The sequence below is a fragment of the Bubalus bubalis genome, chromosome 12 (genome assembly GCF_019923935.1).
Source record: "Bubalus bubalis isolate 160015118507 breed Murrah chromosome 12, NDDB_SH_1, whole genome shotgun sequence".
Taxonomy (NCBI): domain Eukaryota; kingdom Metazoa; phylum Chordata; class Mammalia; order Artiodactyla; family Bovidae; genus Bubalus; species Bubalus bubalis.
In genome coordinates this window covers 37822122-37841967 of record NC_059168.1, presented here as the reverse complement: position 1 = coordinate 37841967, position 19846 = coordinate 37822122, and the positions used below count along the sequence as shown (strand labels likewise).

At 36.0% G+C, this 19846-nt stretch overlaps 1 protein-coding gene across 4 annotated transcripts in view; it reads left to right on the top strand.

The window, feature by feature from the left end:
- The first annotated feature begins 316 nt into the window (after positions 1 to 316).
- The window catches only part of PNPT1 (polyribonucleotide nucleotidyltransferase 1), a 40110-nt gene continuing 20580 nt past the window's right edge, over positions 317 to 19846 (top strand). Inside the window, exons 1-13 of one of the 4 annotated variants that reach the window (XM_006068870.4) lie at positions 317 to 513; positions 5001 to 5061; positions 5664 to 5738; positions 6430 to 6535; positions 7392 to 7441; positions 8414 to 8477; positions 8577 to 8624; positions 9600 to 9713; positions 13271 to 13457; positions 14615 to 14666; positions 14967 to 15024; positions 17619 to 17715; positions 18205 to 18307. In XM_006068870.4, coding sequence (XP_006068932.1) covers positions 353 to 513; positions 5001 to 5061; positions 5664 to 5738; positions 6430 to 6535; positions 7392 to 7441; positions 8414 to 8477; positions 8577 to 8624; positions 9600 to 9713; positions 13271 to 13457; positions 14615 to 14666; positions 14967 to 15024; positions 17619 to 17715; positions 18205 to 18307 — 1176 coding nt within the window. In that variant the 5' untranslated portion in view covers positions 317 to 352. Of the gene's footprint in view, positions 514 to 2728; positions 2868 to 5000; positions 5062 to 5663; positions 5739 to 6429; positions 6536 to 7391; positions 7442 to 8413; positions 8478 to 8576; positions 8625 to 9599; positions 9714 to 13270; positions 13458 to 14614; positions 14667 to 14966; positions 15025 to 17618; positions 17716 to 18204; positions 18308 to 19846 lie in introns of those variants that run through there. The other 3 variants (XM_006068871.4, XM_044925924.2, XM_044925923.2) reach the window with 3 other exon arrangements.

Below are 19846 nucleotides of genomic sequence, written 5' to 3'. Positions count from 1 at the left end.
CAGAAGCCAGATAACAACAATGTGTTTTCTGATTACTTCTATTACTGCAATACTCTTTTAAATACTTGTGCTATTTTAGATTCTCTTTTAAACTACGATAGAAAAATGAAAAACAAACCAAAAAACTCACATTATTTTTCTAATTGTTGTTGATTGGCTAATAAAGGACGAGTTGTCGCAACTGCGTTCAGATAGTTTTGACCCTCTCTACGCTTCGTAGAAAGCGGCCAGGTATCCGCTTCCCCGGCGTTCCCCCCGGTACCGCGGAAACGAAACTGCGTCAGGCTCCGCCCCACTATCTGCCGAGTAAGCCAATCAGGGCGCGGCCCGGGCTGCTCGCGTGCCAGGTGTCATGGCGGCCTGCAGGCATTGCTGCTCGTGTCTCCGGCTGCGGCCTCTGAGCGATGGTCCCCTCCGTCTGCCAGGGCGGGATAGGACACTCACCCAGTTACAGGTGCGAGCACTATGGGGTGGCACCGGGCTGCGATCCGTGGCCGTGGACTTAGGCAGAAGGTAAGGAACTGTGTGTGTTCTCTGCCCATTCACAAGGCGGGTCCGAGTACATTCACTTCCTAGAGTACGAATCCGGCAACCCAAGTCTCTTTACCCTAAACCTAAGTTACAAATTCCCTTTTCCGTGTTTGGAACCTGTTTCTTGGTACCCCCACCCCCATCCCCCTACTTCTCTTGCTGTCTCAGTACCGTGCCCTTTGCTGCTGCTTCCTCCCTCCCTCCCTGTTCCGAGCTTCTTTTCCCCAACTTGAGTTTGCCCACCTGATTTCCATTCTCTTTACTTTTGGTGATTCCTCGGCTATGAAATGAAAAAGATAACGCGTTAACAATTGATGCTTAAGTCCTTCAATCCAGTTTACTGCCTAAGAAGCTTGGCCCGTATGACTCCGGGTAGGAAGGGAAGAACAAAATCAGTTTGTTGACGCTGGTTATATGATACTCTGTTAAAGCCTGTGAAAGTGTTAGTCACTTAGTCCTGTCGGACTCTTTGCGACCCCAGCCAGGCTCCTCTGTCCATGGAATTCTCCAGGCAAGATTACTGGAGTGGGTTGCCATTCCCTTCTGCAGGGGATCTTCCTAACCCAGGTCTCCTGAATTGCAGGCAAATTCTTTACGGTCTGAGCCACTTGGGAAGCCTATAGTAAATGTACTATTACTCTCATTTTACAGGGGCTCAGAGAAGCTTAGGTAACTTTCTCAGGGTCAGTCAAAGCTACTCTTATGAGACTAGGTGGATTTTAAACTTGTGTTTCAAATTGATACTTTCTCTTGGGGTTTGTTTGCCAGAATTCATTTCTAAAATGACTTTTATAAAAGTAGTATGGGATTCATTTTAAAAAATGAAACTTCTAATACTTTATATATACTTTTCACATGTATTTTTTAAAAAACGTTGACTCTAGTTCATACAAAAGTCAGAAAATCTGGCTTTGAATCCAACAATTCCTCCCTGACTTAATGATCTTTGAACAAGTTATGTCACCACTCCTTCCACTCCCCTGAATGAGGAGACTTTTATTAAATCAAGAGTCAGCAAACTTTTTCTATAATGGGTCAGATAGTAAATATTTTAGACCAAATCATAAAGCTGGGTGTTTCGGTTTTGCCTACTGTGTGTAGGTCACGTAATCATATGCGTTTACATACCCTCTAAAAATGTAAAAAAAAAAAAAAAAAAAAGTTGTTAGGTTAAAGACTATAAAAAGAAAAGAGCTGTGGTTTGTTGACTGCTAGACTAGATAATCTCTAAGGTCTTTCTTTCCACCTCTTGCATTCTTTGATTCTGATTTTTGAGGGAAAAGATATCTCTTCCATTCTTCAAGGACTGAAAATTTATTCTTCTCTGAAGAAATGCCCCAGAACATTTCATTACACAGACATCTACTGTTTGTTAGGCACTAGGGACTCAAAACTGGAGAAGGCAATGGCACCCCACTCCAGTACTCTTGCCTGGAAAATCCCGTGGACGGAGGAGCCTGGAAGGCTGCAGTCCATGGGGTCCCTAAAGGTCAGACACGACTGAGCGACTTCACTTTCACTTTTCACTTTCATGCACTGGAGAAGGAAATGGCAACCCACTCCAGTGTGCTTGCCTGGAGAATCCCAGGGATGGGGGAGCCAGAGGGCTGCCGTCTATGGGGTCGCACAGAATCGGACACGCCTGAAGCGACTTAGCAGCAGCAGCAGGGACTCAAAACAACAAGGTTAGGTTTGCCCTCCAAATTTTTGATAAATAGTCTACTTTGAATCTGATTTATTAGTCAACTGGGATTTTTTTTGTAACCTATTTTTAAACCTGTGTCATGTGTTGTAGCAGTGAAATTCATAAATCTCATACCTGCTGGGTCAATTATTTTCTTTGTCATAAGTTTGCAACAAACTTTTTTGGGTGACTGCTTTGTACCACCAACTTGATACTTATTATATGTATTCTTTACAATGTCCTAGAAGGGTGTATACTATTGTGGTAAATGTCTTTACTACTCACAATAAACTTTGTAGTAATTTTCATTTCAGCAAGTTATTGAGCATTTACTATATTGAGTTCCAAGGCAACTAGAGATAGTCTGATGAGGAAGAACACAGATTCAGTGCTGAGAAAATCAGTTTGTGGGAAAGGTATGAATAGCGTGCTGAAGGAGCACAAAGGGGTGTTTATCCCACTGTAAAGCTTGCTGTTGAAGGTGAATCCTGAAACTCAAAAAGGAATTATCAAGGAGAAAGTAGCAGAGAAGATGGCAAGTGCAATTGCAGAGAAGTGAGAGAGTGTACTGACTAGCTACAAATAACTCACTGTGGATGGAGTGAAAAGTAAAATATGAGTTTGGCAGCAGAGGCAAGGCCCAATCATAAAGGTGGGTGTTTGTTTTGTTTTTTGCGGGAGTGGGGGTGGGGTAGCGTGAGTTTTGAACCACTGAATTTTTCTAAGAGGAAGGTGTTTACATTCCATACCATTTTGCAAGTGTTTCCAAAAATACTTGAATCTCTCTCTCTCCCTGGAGTTCTACTTCCTGTGATAGTTAGCTCCTCTTTTCCCTTCTCTCTTCCTAAGCTGTCTCCTCCTACTCTTGCCCACCAGTAGGACCTCCTTTCTCATTTTACCCTTTTTATTATTTTTTTCAAAAGTATATTTTGATTAGGTATTCACTCATTCAATATTTAAAAAGCTCAAAAATCTTCTCATACAGTTCCATAGCCACCCAGTTCCAATTCCAGAAGCCACTGATATGTTAACAATCTTTTATATATATTTGGAGATATTTTATACATTAAAATATTGGCAAGTAAATTGATAAGAGGTAAAATCACCATAAAATACAGGAAAAAATTACATGTGTCAGTTAGACACCAGCTGAGATCATGAGACATAATGGAAAGTAACCACCTAGGGGGAAAAAAGTTTAAATTAGGTCAGTCACCAAGGCAGAACTATCTGGTAGGTGGTCTGCTACTGCTGCTGCTAAGTCGCTTCAGTCGTGTCCGACTCTGTGCGACCCCATAGATGGCAGCCCACCAGGCTCCCCCGTCCCTGGGATTCTCCAGGCAAGAACACTGGAGTGGGTTGCCATTTCCCTTCTCCAATGCATGAAGGTGAAAAGTGAAAGTGAAGTCGCTCAGTTGTGTCCGACCCTTAGCGACCCCATGGACTGCAGCCTTCCAGGCTCCTCCATCCATGGGATTTTCCAGGCAAGAGTACTGGAGTGGCGTGCCATTGCCTTCCCCAGGTAGGTGGTCTGGGACCCCTAAAGGAGACATTGTGTAGATCAACAGAAAGGACAAAGAAAGTGGGAGGATTTGGTATTTGACTATTAATCCAAGCCTGTGTTTGAGAACATCTGGGGTACTTCTGTGTTTTACCTTTTGAGAAATTGCCAGATTACTTCCCAAAGCAGGTGCACCATTTTACATTTCAGTCAGCAGTCTATGAGACTGCCAATTTCTCCTCACACCCATCAACACATACCCATCATAACCATCCTAGTAGATGTGAATAGTATCTCATTGTGGTTTTGATTTGCATTTCCTTAGCGGCTAATGATGTTGTGCATATTTTCATGCAGTACTGTTGATCTTCCTTGAAGAAACATTGAAATCCTTTACCAGTTTATAAAATTGGGTTTCTTTTTGAGTTGTAAGCGTTCTTTACATAATCTAGATACAAGTCCCTTATCAGGTATATGATTTCCAAATACTTTCTGCTACTCTGTAGATTTTCTTTTACTTTGTTGATGATGTCCTTTGTAGCATGAAAGTTTTTAATTTTGATTAAGTGAGATTTATCTATTTTTTTTTCCTTTTTATTTGTGCTTTTGATGTCATCTATAGGAAGATGTTGTCTAACCCAGGTTTATGAAGATTTACTCATGTGTTTTTTCTTAGAGTATTATAGTTTTAATTTTTACATTTATGTCAATAATCCATTTTGAGTTAATTTTTATTTATAATATGAGGAAAGGGTCCAACTTTTAGCACCTTTTTTGCATATGGATATCCAGTTGTCCCAGCACCATTGGTTGAAAAGACTGACTTATCTTGGCACTGTTGTAGAACATGAAAGTTTCTGTTGGCAATTTTGGAGCTTATATTTTAAAGGCAATGAGGGAGATTTTAAAGGAATTAAGGAGAGAAATGATAAAGTTTGTGTGTTAAAAGGCTACTTTCGTCAACAAGGCAAGAATGGTAAGACAAGAGACAAAAGATGTGATAAATGGGAAATTAACCTTAAGAAAGGAGCTTCTTCCCTTCAGAAATACTCTGTCATTCAAATTACTCCTGTGCCTTGGTTTCTGTATCTTTTATAAAGGAGATCTTAACCTCCCCTTGAATCTTCGGTAATGATAGTGAGCTCTGTCCCTTTTTTGTTTGTTTGTTGGTAGTTGGAGGCCTATGGGACCTTTAGTTCTTTAGAATCTTTGACTGATTTATTCTAAGTTAGGAATTGTACTAATGACCTAAGTCCTTTTGTACTGGATTTTTATTTTGAACAGAAAATTAGAAATATCCTCTGGAAAACTGGCCAGATTTGCAGATGGCTCTGCTGTAGTACAGGTAAAAAGTCCAAATTGTTAAATTTTCATCCTAAAAATGGTTATGGAGACTGGTACTGAATATCTTTGTGACATCATGTAACTTCTTAGAATTCTGGTACTGGAAATTAATTCAGACCATTTGTAGTGTCAGCATCATTCCAGACAACCGGGGAGTCGGAGGACTAGATATACTAAATGACCTTTAAGGTCTCTTCCAAACTTGGGGTTCTAATTTATTCTGTTAATAAATTCTGTAATGCTTTTCTAGAGAAAGTAATTTTACTGGTTTCTTCAATAGTAATAATTTTTTATTTATAGCCTAAATTTCCTAATAAAAAGTAGAAAATATGATTGGATGTGACTAAGCTATCAGTGAGCCTTTTCCCTTTTAGTTCTGTTACTTTTGAAAAACTTAGTGACTATTCTAATATAGATCATGATTATGCAGAAGGGATTAAGATTGGACTGCTTGTGAATAATTATTTTCATAGTCACAGTGTCACAGAATAACAATTCTCTTTCCTTGGGTTTAACTGAGGGAGGATTCAGTCTTATATGAATAACTGCTTATATGTTAATATCTAATTTTAAAGGAATTTACCAGTGTTGTTTATGTTTAAGTCAGGTGACACTGCAGTGATGGTCACAGCAGTCAGTAAAACAAAACCTTCACCTTCCCAATTCATGCCTTTGGTGGTAAGTATTTGCTGATTTTTCTGAACTGTAATATAGAATAAATATAGAATTTATAATATTTTTGTCCAATGTCTAGTGAGTACAAATTGTAAACTTTGCACAATAAAGGATTTTCCTTAATTGTTTGATATTGAGTCATTAAAAGAATTTAAACTGAGCTTCATAACCAGTTCTTATATCAGTGGTCATCATACTTTTTTAAAGATCCAGGTTTATCAAGTTGACAGAAACAGTGGAAGTGCACAAGTACCTTGATGTTTAGTAAGCAATGAATTCATTGCTTTTGTAGATTTCCCTTTGTATGAGTCTACAAGTATATTTTTGGTGAAAATAGTATTTTATGGCTTCTTTTATTATGATAAGGGAAATGCAGTTAAAGAGTTGATACAAAAAAAAGGCAGTGTTGAACTTGACCAGGATAAGCTACTGTGGGAAGTATTGAGTCTATACAGTCATCTAACTGGGTAGTGGAAGGCTTTTAAAAAAATCAGTTTACTGAATATTTCTGTCATCTCTCCTTTCTCTAAGAGATACAAAACACTAAAAGTAAGCAAGATATTCACTCTTAGTCTTAGGAGTATGTTGTTGGCAACCTCAGGACAATTTTATCTCCATAGTAATTTCTTGGGGAAAATTTGCTACTACAAAAGTCAGTCAAAGGAACAGCATTTTTTTTTCTTCACTCCTTCAGGTTGACTATAGACAGAAGGCTGCTGCAGCAGGTAGGATTCCCACAAACTATCTCAGAAGAGAGATTGGATCTTCTGATAAAGAAATTCTTACAAGTCGAGTAATAGGTAAGATACTAAGATCTCTGATATACATACCTGTGTTAGTATCTCTTCTCTTCCATCTGTGTTCTATAATATCTCTTAAATTTTCTTCATTACATTAACACAACCTAAGATTATTTACTTTTTGTATCCCCTGATTCAAATGTGGGCTTCATGAGAAAAAACTTTTTGTTTAATACTGAATCCCCTATACCTAGCATACTCCCTGGAACAAAAGAGGCATTCAACAAATATTTGTTGACCAAATGAATGAATCTCTATTAATCATATAAATTCTGTGGCCCACACCTCTACTCTGTTGAACCTGTCCTAAGTATTTTTCATTTGTATGTTCAGCATAGTAATTCCTGAAAGTGTTATATTCATCAGCTACTGAAATATGTTTATGATTTTTCAAATCTTTGATATCCTTAAATATCATGGGATCATTTGTAGTTTATAGTTCTTCTAACCAAAATTTCTACTCTATATTTATACACATGCCAAGGATTCCAAGGAAGGGTTTTATTTTGGTGTGCTGTTGGTCTTAAGCCTCTTTCCTCTGCTTAAATAAATAAATAACAATTAAGCAATGAATTCTGATGTCTGTGGAACCAGAATGAAAAGTCGCTCCCCAATTTTACACTTGGGTGCTCCAGTCCTGCTGGTTTTTCATCTTTAGGACCTGGTGTCTATTAATATTTATCTGTGTCCCTGTGAGTAAATTAGTCCAAGGGTTTTGTTTTTGCTGTTATTGTTTTGTTTTATTAAATGGCTAGTTACATTACTTTTTAGCTTGGTCTTTAATGAGGGAAAAGTGTTGAATTGTTAAGCAATTTCTGCTAGTAACGATTTAACCTCTTTTTTTTTCTTTTGGCAGATCGTTCAATTAGACCTCTCTTTCCAGCTGGCTACTTTTATGATACACAGGTATGTTCTGTTTTAGGTTTATTTGTTTCCAGGTCAGTAAAGAAAAGAAAAAGATGTAATCTCTATTTAATACTTCCTAGGCCAAACATTATAACAGTATAAAATAAGAATTTTTGGTGATGCTGCTGCAGTTTACATTACTTTTTAAAACCTAACATTTATTTGGTATCAGTATGAGCTGATACCTGAATTATGAGTAGGAATTAACCAATGTAGGAGTGGAGGAAGATGGAACAGGAAGCACAAAATCCTTGGGCAGGAAAGAAATTGGTAAATTTGAAAAAAGGTTAGAGTAATTGAGGTGGGTGGGGACAGTTCAGACTGGGCCTCGAAGGTCATATTAGTAACAGACATAGGACTGTCAACATAGTCTTTATTACCTATTTTTTATCATTGGGTTCTCTAAACTTCTGCTTTGTTATATTTTGTTACTTTCTGAATATTACCTTCTTTTGTAATAGCGACCCATTTATATACTTTAATTAACTATTTTATGTGTGAAAAAATAAATATGCCTTGCAAATATTCCTGTCAGAATGTCACTGCCTCGAGAAGTTATTTTCCTAAGTACATGACATAAGCATATTATTACAATGTAATTTGTCTTATGCTTAACAAACAGAAGATGACAATATTTTTATGTAACATTTACTAACATAGCTAACTAACATTTACTGCTCAGTACTATAAATAATTTATACACAGTATTTTCTATAATTTTCCTAAGAACTTTTTAGGAAGATACCATTATTTTTATCTTTTAAAGATAAGGAAACTTTTGAGGCTTAAGTAATTTTTTCTGTGGTCAAGCATGTAGTTAAATGATAGAAGTAAGGGGTTTGACTACAAAGCTCTTGCTTTGAACCATATCATATAGTTTTCCTATATTTTAGGCCAAAATGTTGTTCCAAATGATAATCCTCCCAAATCAAGTAGATTTTTAAGTGCTTTGCATTTTTTCCCTTGCCCTAGATCCTTTGTAATCTGTTAGCAGTAGATGGTGTTAATGAACCTGATGTCCTAGCAATTAATGGTGGTAAGTATAAAAATAAAGATTAAAATTATTACTGTTAATTTTCTTTTTTAAGCAATGAAATATTTTTATTTCAGCTTTTATTTTCTTTCTTTTTTACAGCTTCTGTAGCCCTCTCATTATCAGATATTCCTTGGAATGGACCTATTGGTAAGTTAGGATTTGAAAATAAAAAACATTTTTTCTATGACTTCTCAGCTTTTTGGCTAAGATCACTGAAGAAACATATTTTTTTCAAAAAATTGGAGTGAGCATGCTATAGCAAGGACATAGATTTATTAGCTTTGATTTACTGTTTCTTGGGGAGTCTGATTAAATGACATTCTAAGAAGAGTCCTTTCAGATCTTTTAAGTCACTTTTATCTTTGCTTTGGGTTTTGTTTCTTATAGCAATATGTTATGTGTTAGAGATTATTTTATGTTCTCAGATACTCTGACTTCTTAGTTGCCTCTTCTGTTTGAAGAATTCCTCTATTTTTGGACTGAGAAATTGTCAGGGTACACACTCGCTTCAAGATAATAGTGAAATATAAACTTGTTTGTAATTTACAGCTCATGTAAGTTGTATTCATGCAATTTACAAATGATTTCTTAGATAAATAATTATTGAGTGTCCTAAATGCCCAATATTGGACTTAGCAATGAAAGAACTAAGGCAGACTAGGTATCAGCAGTACAGAGATGAATGAGACAGTTCTTGGTTTCAGCATGAGCAAAATAATTTTTTATAAACAATACTATAAAAGTATAGTCAGAGTGTTAAGAAAATGATAGAGAAGGGCAGGTTTATATTTGTGTAGTTAGGTGTCAGAGAGGGTTTCTCAAGAGTCACTGACATTTATGCTGTACCTTAGCAGGATCAGAGGGTAAGCACTTGTCTTAAGATAAAATACAGTCAAGACTAGGAAAAGACCACGAGCATAATTAGAGATGAATGCTGAACTTGAGTCACCCAGTGAGGCCAGAAGATAGGGTGAGGTAGTATTGTCAATGGTCCTTAAATACCACGATAGAAACATCGATTTTATTGTGGTCACAGTTGAAGGTAGGGATTGAAGCCATAAGTGGAATGTCTTGAAAACTGAGTTTTTATTAAACAATTGCCAATATTTTAATATATTTTAGGGGCAGTACGAATAGGAATGATTGATGGAGAATGTGTAGTTAACCCAACACGAAAAGAAATGGCTAACAGTACTTTAAATTTAGTGGTTACTGGAGCACCTAAAAGTCAGATTGGTAAGTAGTTTATGTGGTAGATTTGTTCTGGATTTTATGTACAGGTTTTGGCTTCTAAAAATGTATGTGTGTTTTGTTAATTAGCCATAAAAATTTTTGTTTTGTTTTATTGCTGCCCTATTTTGGTAGTGCTCTTTGTTCATGTCAAACAATACCTAGAATTATAGAATGTTATATAACTAATTGAAATACAAAAATCTTTATTAAGATAATTTTAGTAATTATTTTTAGACTGATAAGCTATTCTAAAATTTGAAGTTTTAAATCTGGTAGTAAATAAATTGTTTTATTAGTTTAAATATGTTAATTTAGCTAATGCAGTCATTCTAAGCCTGTTGTCCTCTGAGAAAGAGGTATCATATTTCCTCATAGGAAACTAGTGATAAAAATATGCACTGGACCATGGGTCACCTTTACTCCTTCCAGCTAAAATGCCATAATCAACATGATCAAAAATCAGAGGCTGGTTCTGTTGAAGGGGAATAGCCTTTAACAGTCAGAATGACTTGGGTTTGAAACCCAGCATCTGCCATAGTTAACCATGCAACCTTGGACAAATAAGGTCTCTTAGTTTATCCTGCTACCTGATATTTGTTGTCTGGAACTTTTTGACACAGAATCTTCTGATGTGGGAACATTTTGATGAAATGTAAACTTATTAAACTTTTAGTGCCTTTTTTGTTCAGTTAACATGTGAAATACCTCATTTCCAGCTGCTTCTTTTGGAATGTTCATAATGACTTAGAACTAGATGATACACAAAATACATGAAAGAGGAATTGTGTGTTATCTACATGTTAGTTAGGAATTGTGTGGTTAAACTAAATAACAAGGCTTAAACAAGATGGGAACTTATTTTCTCTCAAGTAACAAAAATTCAGAGATAATGAGTCCAGGACAGTTAAAGCAGCTCCCCTAATGTCTTAGGAATTATAGCTTTCTACTCTGCTATGCTAAGGGTGTTGCTCGCATCTTCCTGGCTGTGTACTGGCTACCAATCTTCATGGCTATGTTCTGGCTACCAGGGGTGGTGTAGTTGCTGTCGTGTACGGCTCTTAGAACCCCATGGACTGTAGCCTGCCAGGCTTCTCTGACCATGAGATTCCAGAACTCTAGCTAACAGAACTCTGGCCAACTTATCTTACTTACAGGCAGGAGGGGAAAAAACAGGCAGGGGCAAGGGACCAGGAGGAATAGTAAAAAGATGTGTGCCCACTGAGTAAGTCACCCTCCCTTTTAAAGGTGAAGGTGGGGAACTATCATAATATAGAGAAGATTCTAAAGATTTGGGGAGGCTGTGAATAATGAATGACCCCTATATTATATTTGAGCATCTCAAAAAGGGCCCTGAGTAGAGTGTTGGTTTGCTATTTGAAGTTCAGTTGGTCTATATCTGAAATTTTTCTGCTGAAAGTTAGTAACTTTCAGCAAAATTAGTAAAAAAAGAAATTTAATAATTTATCAATTAGTAAATTGATTTGGCTACTTTATAGGGCCATTATGAAGATTAGAGTCAAGGTTTGTAGAGTACCCAACATAGTACCTAGAATCTAGTAAGCAGATGGTTAATATTACTGTTAAGATGCAAAATAAACCATCTTCTAAATGGTCATATATGTTTATCTGCCTTTGTGTCTGAACCACTCTAATTTTAAAGAGATACTGGAGGAATGAACTAAGGATCTTTACTGTATCTGCAGCATGCCACAGAAACCCAGTAGGCAGCCTTCCAGCTGCTGTTCTGACCTGTTCCTATGCTTTTTTTAAAATTAATTTACTGAGGTACAGTTTACATACATTAAATGCATGTTTTTAAATCTCCAATTCTGTGAAAGGGAGAGGAGATGTCATGGGAACACAGATAAGAGAAAGGCTATAACCATCTCCATATCATGGTATCAGAGGAAGCTTCTTTGTGCCTCAAGTGAATAACTGAAACCTAACCTCCCTTGATCCTCCTCCATGTATATTTGTTTAATATTTCTCTACATTTAGAACCACAACAGGGAAGTGTTACAATTTTTGCTTCAACCATCAAACAGTTTAGAAAATTCCAGACAAGTATTCCAGTGTGTTGTATTTACCCATATTTCTGCTTAATATGTTCTTAATATGGTTTCTTCCTTTATTGTTTTCTTACTGTTTAGAGACCTTCCTTTAGCCATTTCAGGGTGACACATTTTCTTCTTTCTCCTACATTTAAGAGTTTTGATTTCTCCTTCACTCTTAAAATATTTTCACTGGGAATAGGATTCTGGGTTGACAGTTCTTCTCTTTCAGCACCTGAAAGATATTATGCCTCCTCCTTCTGGCCTCCATGGTTTCTGATGATAAATCTGCTGTTGTTTGAATTGCTTTTCCCATATGGGTATGGTGTCATTTTTCTCTAGCTGGTTTCAAGATTTTTTTTCCTTTGTCTTTGGTTATCAGAAGTTTAATTATGATATGTCTTCCCTTGGGTTATCCTATGTAGGGTTTATTCAGCTTCTTGAATATGCAGGTTTATATTTCCACCAAATTGGGGAAATTTCCAGCTATTTTTCCCCCAGTATTTTTCAGCCCTGCCACCTTTCTCCTCTTTCCAAGACAGCAGTGACACAAATGTTAGATCTTCCATTATAGTTTCACAGATCTGCTTTAGCTGACTGATGTAATTCCAACATGTAAAGCATATAAGATTTTTTTTTCCATTCTTGATTATGCTTAGCTGCCTTAGAAGTGACTTTTTAGAAGTGATTCATTATGACTTTTTAGCCATAATAAATCTTAATGACAACATGATGTGGTTAAACACACTAGTTTGATGGTAGCTATGCATTATATGATCTTAGACTTTGGACAAGTTGAGAAATGCCAGAAATGGCGCACATATTCAGCCTTATAGAAACCAAAGCTATAATGCTAGAAGCCTTACTTTGGAGCTTGCCTGCTTTCCACAGGAGTTATACTTTACAAAACTAAAAACAACCATTTTATGGTAGTAGCTTGGGTCCTCTAGTTGGCTAACTTGAAACAATATCACTGCAAAGATTTCCTGACCCAGGCAAGAATTAGAATATATGACAAGGACCAAATTAAGTGAGAGGTCACATCAAATAATTGTTAAACAGGAAATGTTATTGGACACCTACTGTGCTGATATTTAAAATTTTCAATTTAAATACATTTTAAAAATAGATGCAGTTGTATATGTTAAAGGATGGAATTTTATGGTATTTGAATTATATCTTACAGAGCTGTTACAAAAAATTGCGTGCACATTTCATTTTCTGTTTCATTTTTTAAATGAGAAATTCCTCAGTAAATTTATGAAGAACATATACTTAACTTCAAATATCAAGGTTTCTTTATTCATTTACTACTGTTTATATTTTGGAATTGTGTTAATTCTGAGGAAAGAAATCAAAAAGGTAGAAAATTGATCTGTAGTATTTGTCATGTCATGGTCTTTAAAAATGGTAAATTTGACATTTGAAAATTCAAATTTGAAACATTTGGAAATTGGTAAAAGGTTCAATGGCAGTCTTGTTTTCTTTTTTCTTTTTTTTTCTTTTTAGTCATGTTGGAAGCCTCTGCAGAGAATATTTTACAGCAGGACTTTTGCCATGCTATCAAAGTGGGAGTAAAACATACACAACAAATAATTCAAGGCATCCAGCAGTTGGTAAAAGAAAATGGTGTTACCAAGAGGACACCTCAGAAGTTATTTGTCCCTTCGCCAGAGATTGTCAAACACGCTCATAAGTAAGAACATCTGTATAAAAGAAAATATGAAAGTATCACCAAATTTAATTTCCTCTCAGAAATAACTTCTCATGGAAGCAGTGTCCACACATAACTTCCTAAATACCAGCTTTCTATTTTAAGAGTCATTGCCATAAATAACAGTCTAATGCTTTTAGAAGGATAAACCTATATCTCTCTTCAAGAACCTAAGTTTAAATCTCAAAGGAAAGGGGAGAGTGAGTGTACTTGTCAAAATTAAGATAATTCTCCTCTCTCTCTGTCAAGGAAGAAGAGTATAAAGAATAAGATATTTGAATATCTAAGGAAACTTGAGGTTCTCAAAAAGAAATACAGCCACCACTGTATGCCCAGTCGTAGAATAGTGCCTGTACATAAAGTACTCAATAAATTATGAATGAATGACCAGAGAATCATTTCACTTGAAATAAACTGAAAAAGTTAATATTTCCCTTAGTATGAGTCTCACAGCCATTACTTAGAGATTAGAGTTTTAACACTACCCAATCAAAGGTTACCTGCAATAACAGCCAAAATGCATAGAAAAAAAAAAGCAACTGGTTCCATGAGAGTGAGTGAAGAGAGAAAAATCTAAGATGAAATTAATTGAACAGTTAAGAGAAGGTATGTGTGAGTGATTCCCCTAATATGTTAGAAAGAAATTTGTGTTCTCCTTCCCTTGTGGCTCAGCTGGTAAAGAATCTGCCTGCAATGTGGGAGACCTGGGTTTGAACCCTGGGCTGGGAAGATCCCCTGGAGAAGGGAACAGCTACCCACTCCAGTATTCTGGCCTGGAGAATTCCATGGACTGAATAGTCCATGGGGTTGCAAAGAGTTGGACACAACTGAGTGATTTCACTTTCACTTTTTACTTTCATGCATTGGAGAAGGAAATGGCAACCCACTCCAGTGTTCTTGCCTGGAGAGTCCGAGGGACGGGGGAGCCTGGTGGGCTGCTATCTATGGGGTCGCACAGAGTCAGACACCACTGAAGCGACTTAGCAGCAGCAGCAGCAGTGTTACAGAGCAATAAATACATATTTTTAATTATGAAATGTTAAGTATTTTAGCCTGTTTAGTATTTCACTCTTGTTCATAATAAACACTGTCTAATGTTTCTACATATTATGCTGACCTTTACTTTTTGCTTAAAATAGACTCGCCATGGAAAAACTCTACACAGTTTTTACAGATCATGAACATGATAAAGTAGGTATACCTGAATTTTGTTTATGTAATTGTTCTGGGAATTCTTTTTTGTCATAGCTCACACAATTTTGTTTATGAATATTTGTCGTATTTTTATGAAAAAGGGAGTGTGAATACATTTAAATGAATTAAACAGGTAATATTTCTTATAAATCAGTAACCAGTTGCAGTCTTTTAAAGACTATTACCATTAGGGAAATCTGATTACTATTACAATGTGTTAATTGTGTAGTAATTTAAAAAATAGAAATGTTAAATATAAAAGCCATATATAACAACTGAACTTCAACTTTCTTTTAGATTTCCAGAGATGAAGCTATTAACAAGATTAGATTAGATACAGAGGAACAACTAAAAGGTAAATTTTATTTTTCTTTTAGTATAAAAAAATAAAGGAAATAATAGATTTTAAAATTTCAGTTGTTAAGAATCAGTTATTCTTATTACTCCTTAGTTTTATCTTTAGTAAACTTGTGATAATGATACATCCTGAAGTTACTGTTAAACTGACTTCTATGAATGGGTAAGAACTGCACCTGACCCAAAGTGAGCACCAAAAAATGCTGCTTTGAGGTGTTCCTAATCTTCTCTAGATCAAACTCTTATACTCCAAAATGGGTATCCTTGTATCCTGTCCTATGAAAACCTAAAAGACACTCTTTAAAATTCTTGAGTTTAATTTATAAAGTTGCAATTCTAATATGGTTTGTGAGGACTGAATGAATAAACCATTTACATCTGTGCCTGGCACATAGCAGGTGTTCAGTAAATGTTAACTAATGTTATTAACATATGGAATTATAAAATTTAGATTTTAGAGAATCTTTCTCTCTAAAAATTATTAAAAGGATTTTACTGCTTAATAGCAGTCACACAAACTGATGTGTACCACGCATGACATATAGTTCTTGTTAATTTTTCTGCTAATAGACAAATATCCTCTCACTTGCATATCTCAAGACAAAAATTTTGCTGCTAACGTCAATATTAGGGCCATTATGTATTTCTATAATTATCTATATCCATTATCTATATGTGTAATTGCCATTGAAAAAGTTTGGTCTTTTCTCACTATATTTCATCCTATTAGGGATTAGAAAAGTAAGTCAGATAGAGAAGGAGAAATAACATATGACATCCCTTATATGTGGAATCTGAAAAGAAATGATACAAATGAACTTACTTGTAAAACAGAAAGAGATTCACAGACTTAGTGAATGAACTTATGGTTGCCGGGGGGAAGGAAGGAAGGAAGGGATAGTTAGGGAGTTTGGTTTGGACATGTACACACTGCTATATTTAAAATGGATAACCAACAAGGACCTACTGAATAGCACATTGAACTCAGCTCAATGTTATGTGGCAGCCTGGATGGGAGGGGAGTTTGGGGGAGAATGGATACATGTATATGCATGGCTGAGTCCCTTCACTGTTCACCTGAAACTATCACAACATTGTTAACCAGCTGTACCCCAATACAAAATAAAAAGTTGGGGGGGGGAATGCAAAAAAAAAAAAAAGTTGTAGAACACCTGCTGCCTTATTTAAAAAGAAAGTGATTTTAATAATACATAGTCCTGGGGCTTCCCAGGTGGCGCTGTTGGTAAAGAACCTGCCTCCCAAAATAGGAGACATAAGAGATGTGGGTTCAATTCCTGGGTCAGAAAGATCCCTTGGAAGAGGGCATGGCAACCCACTCCAGTAAAAAAAGAAAAGTAGTAGTAATAACACAGAGTCAAATACCTTCTTGACTCTCTGGGTTCATAGGATAATATTTTAAATGTTTTGTTACTAATTATTTTTCTAAGTGCAACCTAGTTAAAGTATAAAAATTCATATTAAAAATTACTCGTCTTAACAAAAAGACACAATATATACCTCTCTGTGGCCACTTCTTTTGTTCTGCCCACTTTCAAGTTATATTTAATAAACTAAATGCTTAAGAGAACAGTGCTTAGAACTTGGCATGAATCAACTGTTAAGATAATAAGATAAAGTAGCTTAACATTTAAAAGCATAAGCCTAGACAGACATCTTTATTCAGGTCACAGCTGTCAGTTACTACCTGGGTGATCTCAGGCAACTTGCTTCTCTTCAGGCCTGTTTTTTCTTCTGTAAAACAGAGATAACAGTAATAGCATTTATCTCCCAGATTCCTATAAAGATTAAAGGTATTTAAATAAAAACATGTAAAATACCTGGGTTATGAAAGAACTTGATAACTGTTAGCTAAAAACTAGTCAGCAGGGGGCTTTCCTCACTGATAAAAGAATCTGCCTGCCAATGCAGGACACATGGGTTCAGTCCCTGATCAGGGAAGATCCATGTACTGTGAAGAAACTAGGCCCATGTACCACAACTATTGAGCCTGTGCTCTAGAGCTCAGGAGCCACAACTGCTGAAGCAGTCCCGCCCTAGAGCCCATGCTTCACAACAAGAGAAACCAGCACAATGAGAAGCCTGCGCTACCTGCTCGCCACAACTGGAGAAAAGCTCATGCAGCAACAAAGACCAAGCACAGCCAAAAATAAAGAAAAGAAAATCTATTAAAAAAAAACTAGTCAGTAGGGATTTTTAATGTATAAAGAAAATTATTCCTCTATTTGTGGACTAAAATAAAAGTTCCTAAAGCAAAACAGTGAAGGAGACTACTCTTAAAAACATCAGTTAAATCTTCTCATAAAATGGTTGGCTGGATATGCAGATAACAATGAAATAGTTGATTATAAAGTGCTATTGTTCTGGTAGAAAGAAAACTAGGTTCCCATTAATGGTACAGTTAAGGTATAATAGTTGTGTCTCTCCTACTTAAAAACTTTTGCTTAGAGGACTAATGTTCAGTCAGCTCCTTTGGCTCAATTCCATAGTTAACTGATTTGACACTGAATTTAAAGAGAAATTTTATCTTCCAAAAAGAGAAAATCTTTGTTTTGGTTTGTCTTTCTTCTATAGAAAAATTTCCAGAGGTTGATTCCTGTGAAATAATAGAATCCTTCAATATTGCTACAAAGGATGTTTTTAGAAGTATTATTTTGAATGAGTACAAAAGGTAAACATATCCTTTTTTTTTTTTAATATCCTTTTTTGATGGAATTGAAACATGTACTCTCTGCAAGTTTCCTTGAAAGTGACAACTAGCTGAAAGCTAGAAACTATGATTTTTTCCTTTAAATAACAGGAAATAATTATATAATATTCATTTTATAAATGGATACCTGTTGACAAGTGTGTGGATTCTGTTGATATGTTTTGACTGTCTCTCTCTAGGCTTCATGTGTAGAGCATTGCTTCAAAGCCATGATTGCATGTCAGAATTACCTGCAGAGCTTTTTAACAAGTGTATGGGTCACAGCCCCTGAGATTCTAATTCGGTGGGACTTAGGATGGGGCCCAGGTATCTATATTATTTTTTAAAGTTCTGAAGGTGATTATGATATGCAGTTCAAGTAGAGAACTTTATGGTAGTGATCAAGAGATAATATGTGATTTTTCTGATTTTCAACACTGCTGTAAATAATTATTTCCTTTATTACTCTAGGTGTGACGGTCGAGATTTGACTTCACTTAGGAATATAAATTGTGAGGTAGATATGTTTAAAATTCTTCACGGATCATCATTATTTCAGAGGGGACAGACACAGGTAATATATGTACAAAGCTACAATTATTTGCTAATACGAGATTGTTTAGATAGTCCTAATAGAAGTACATTTATGTAGGTTTTTAGCATATGGAATATATTATCTATTCAGAAGAAGATCTGATTTTTTAAAAATATGTTTAAAGATAATGAACATAGCAGTTGCCCCCAAGAATTTCCTCATTGCTGTCTGGTCTCTTCTTCCTGCTCCCCTCCTTTTCCTTAGGCAACTTTCATCACTGCGAATTAGTTGCATTTTCTAAAATTACCTCGTAGTTTTATAACATTTTTCTTTTAATCTTAGGTATACAAAATTAAGTTACTCATCTCTCTCTTTAGTCACTAAGTTGGTCACTCATCTCTTTCTTTTTCTCTTTAGTCACTAAGTCATGTCCAACTCTTGCGACCCCATGGACTGTAGCCTGCCAGGCTCCTCTGTCCATGGGATTCTCCAGAGAAGAATACTGGAGCGGGTTGCCATTTCCTTCCCCAGGAGATCTTCCCGACCCAGGGATTGAACCCAGGTCTCCTGCACTGCAGGCAGATTCTTTACCAACTGAGCTATGAGGGAAGCCCAACTTTTTTTTTGGCTGTACCACATGGCATGTAGGATCTTAGTTCCCTGACCAGGGATTAAGCCCCTGTCCCCTTCATTGGCAGTGTGGAGTCTTAACCACTGGACCACCAGCAAAGTCCCAAGTCACTCATACTCCTCAGTTTATGACATTGTCACTGTTGGTCTATTTGAGGCTCTCACTTGTTTTCTCCATTTAGCCTGAACATCAGTCCTATTCTTTTCCTTTACATAAGCATCTGTTCTCTTATATTTAACATATATTTGTATGCACTGTTTCATGTATGGTAAAAAGCTTTAATTATGTAAATCACTAATTTTGCCCACCTAATGGGTACAAAGTGGTATGTCATTGCTTTCAGTTGTATTTCCTGATGAAGAATGAGTATCTCTTTATATGATAGCCAGTTAACATGATAATGGTATAAACCATACCCTGTGGGGTGCATACCTCCAGGGCACTCCTATAGATAGTGTCCCTAGAGTTCAACAAAGTGGTAGCCTTAGTTTAGGTTTGCTCTTTCATGAATTATCTACTTATATCCTTTGACCAATTTTTTTTTCTTTTTTTAAAATATAGTTTACTGTCTTTTTCATGCTATTTTTTAGTGAATTCTTATGTGTTTTAAATATGAATCCTTTTCAGCGACCATAATTTGTATGATTTGTATACATACAAATTATAAGCCTTCTAGCTTTGTTTGTGGTAGTCTACTAGAGGCATACCTCGGATATACTGCAAGTTCAGTTTCAAACCAGCACGATAAATACCACAGCAAAGCAAATCACACAAATTTTTTGGTTTCCCAGCACGTATAAAACTTACATTTTAAACTATCTGTAGTCCGTAGTACATGATAGCATATGTCTTCAATAACTGTACAAACCTTAATTTAAAAATACTGTTAAAAAAACACTAACCATCATCTGAGCCTTCAGCAAGTCATAATCTTTTTACTGGTGGAG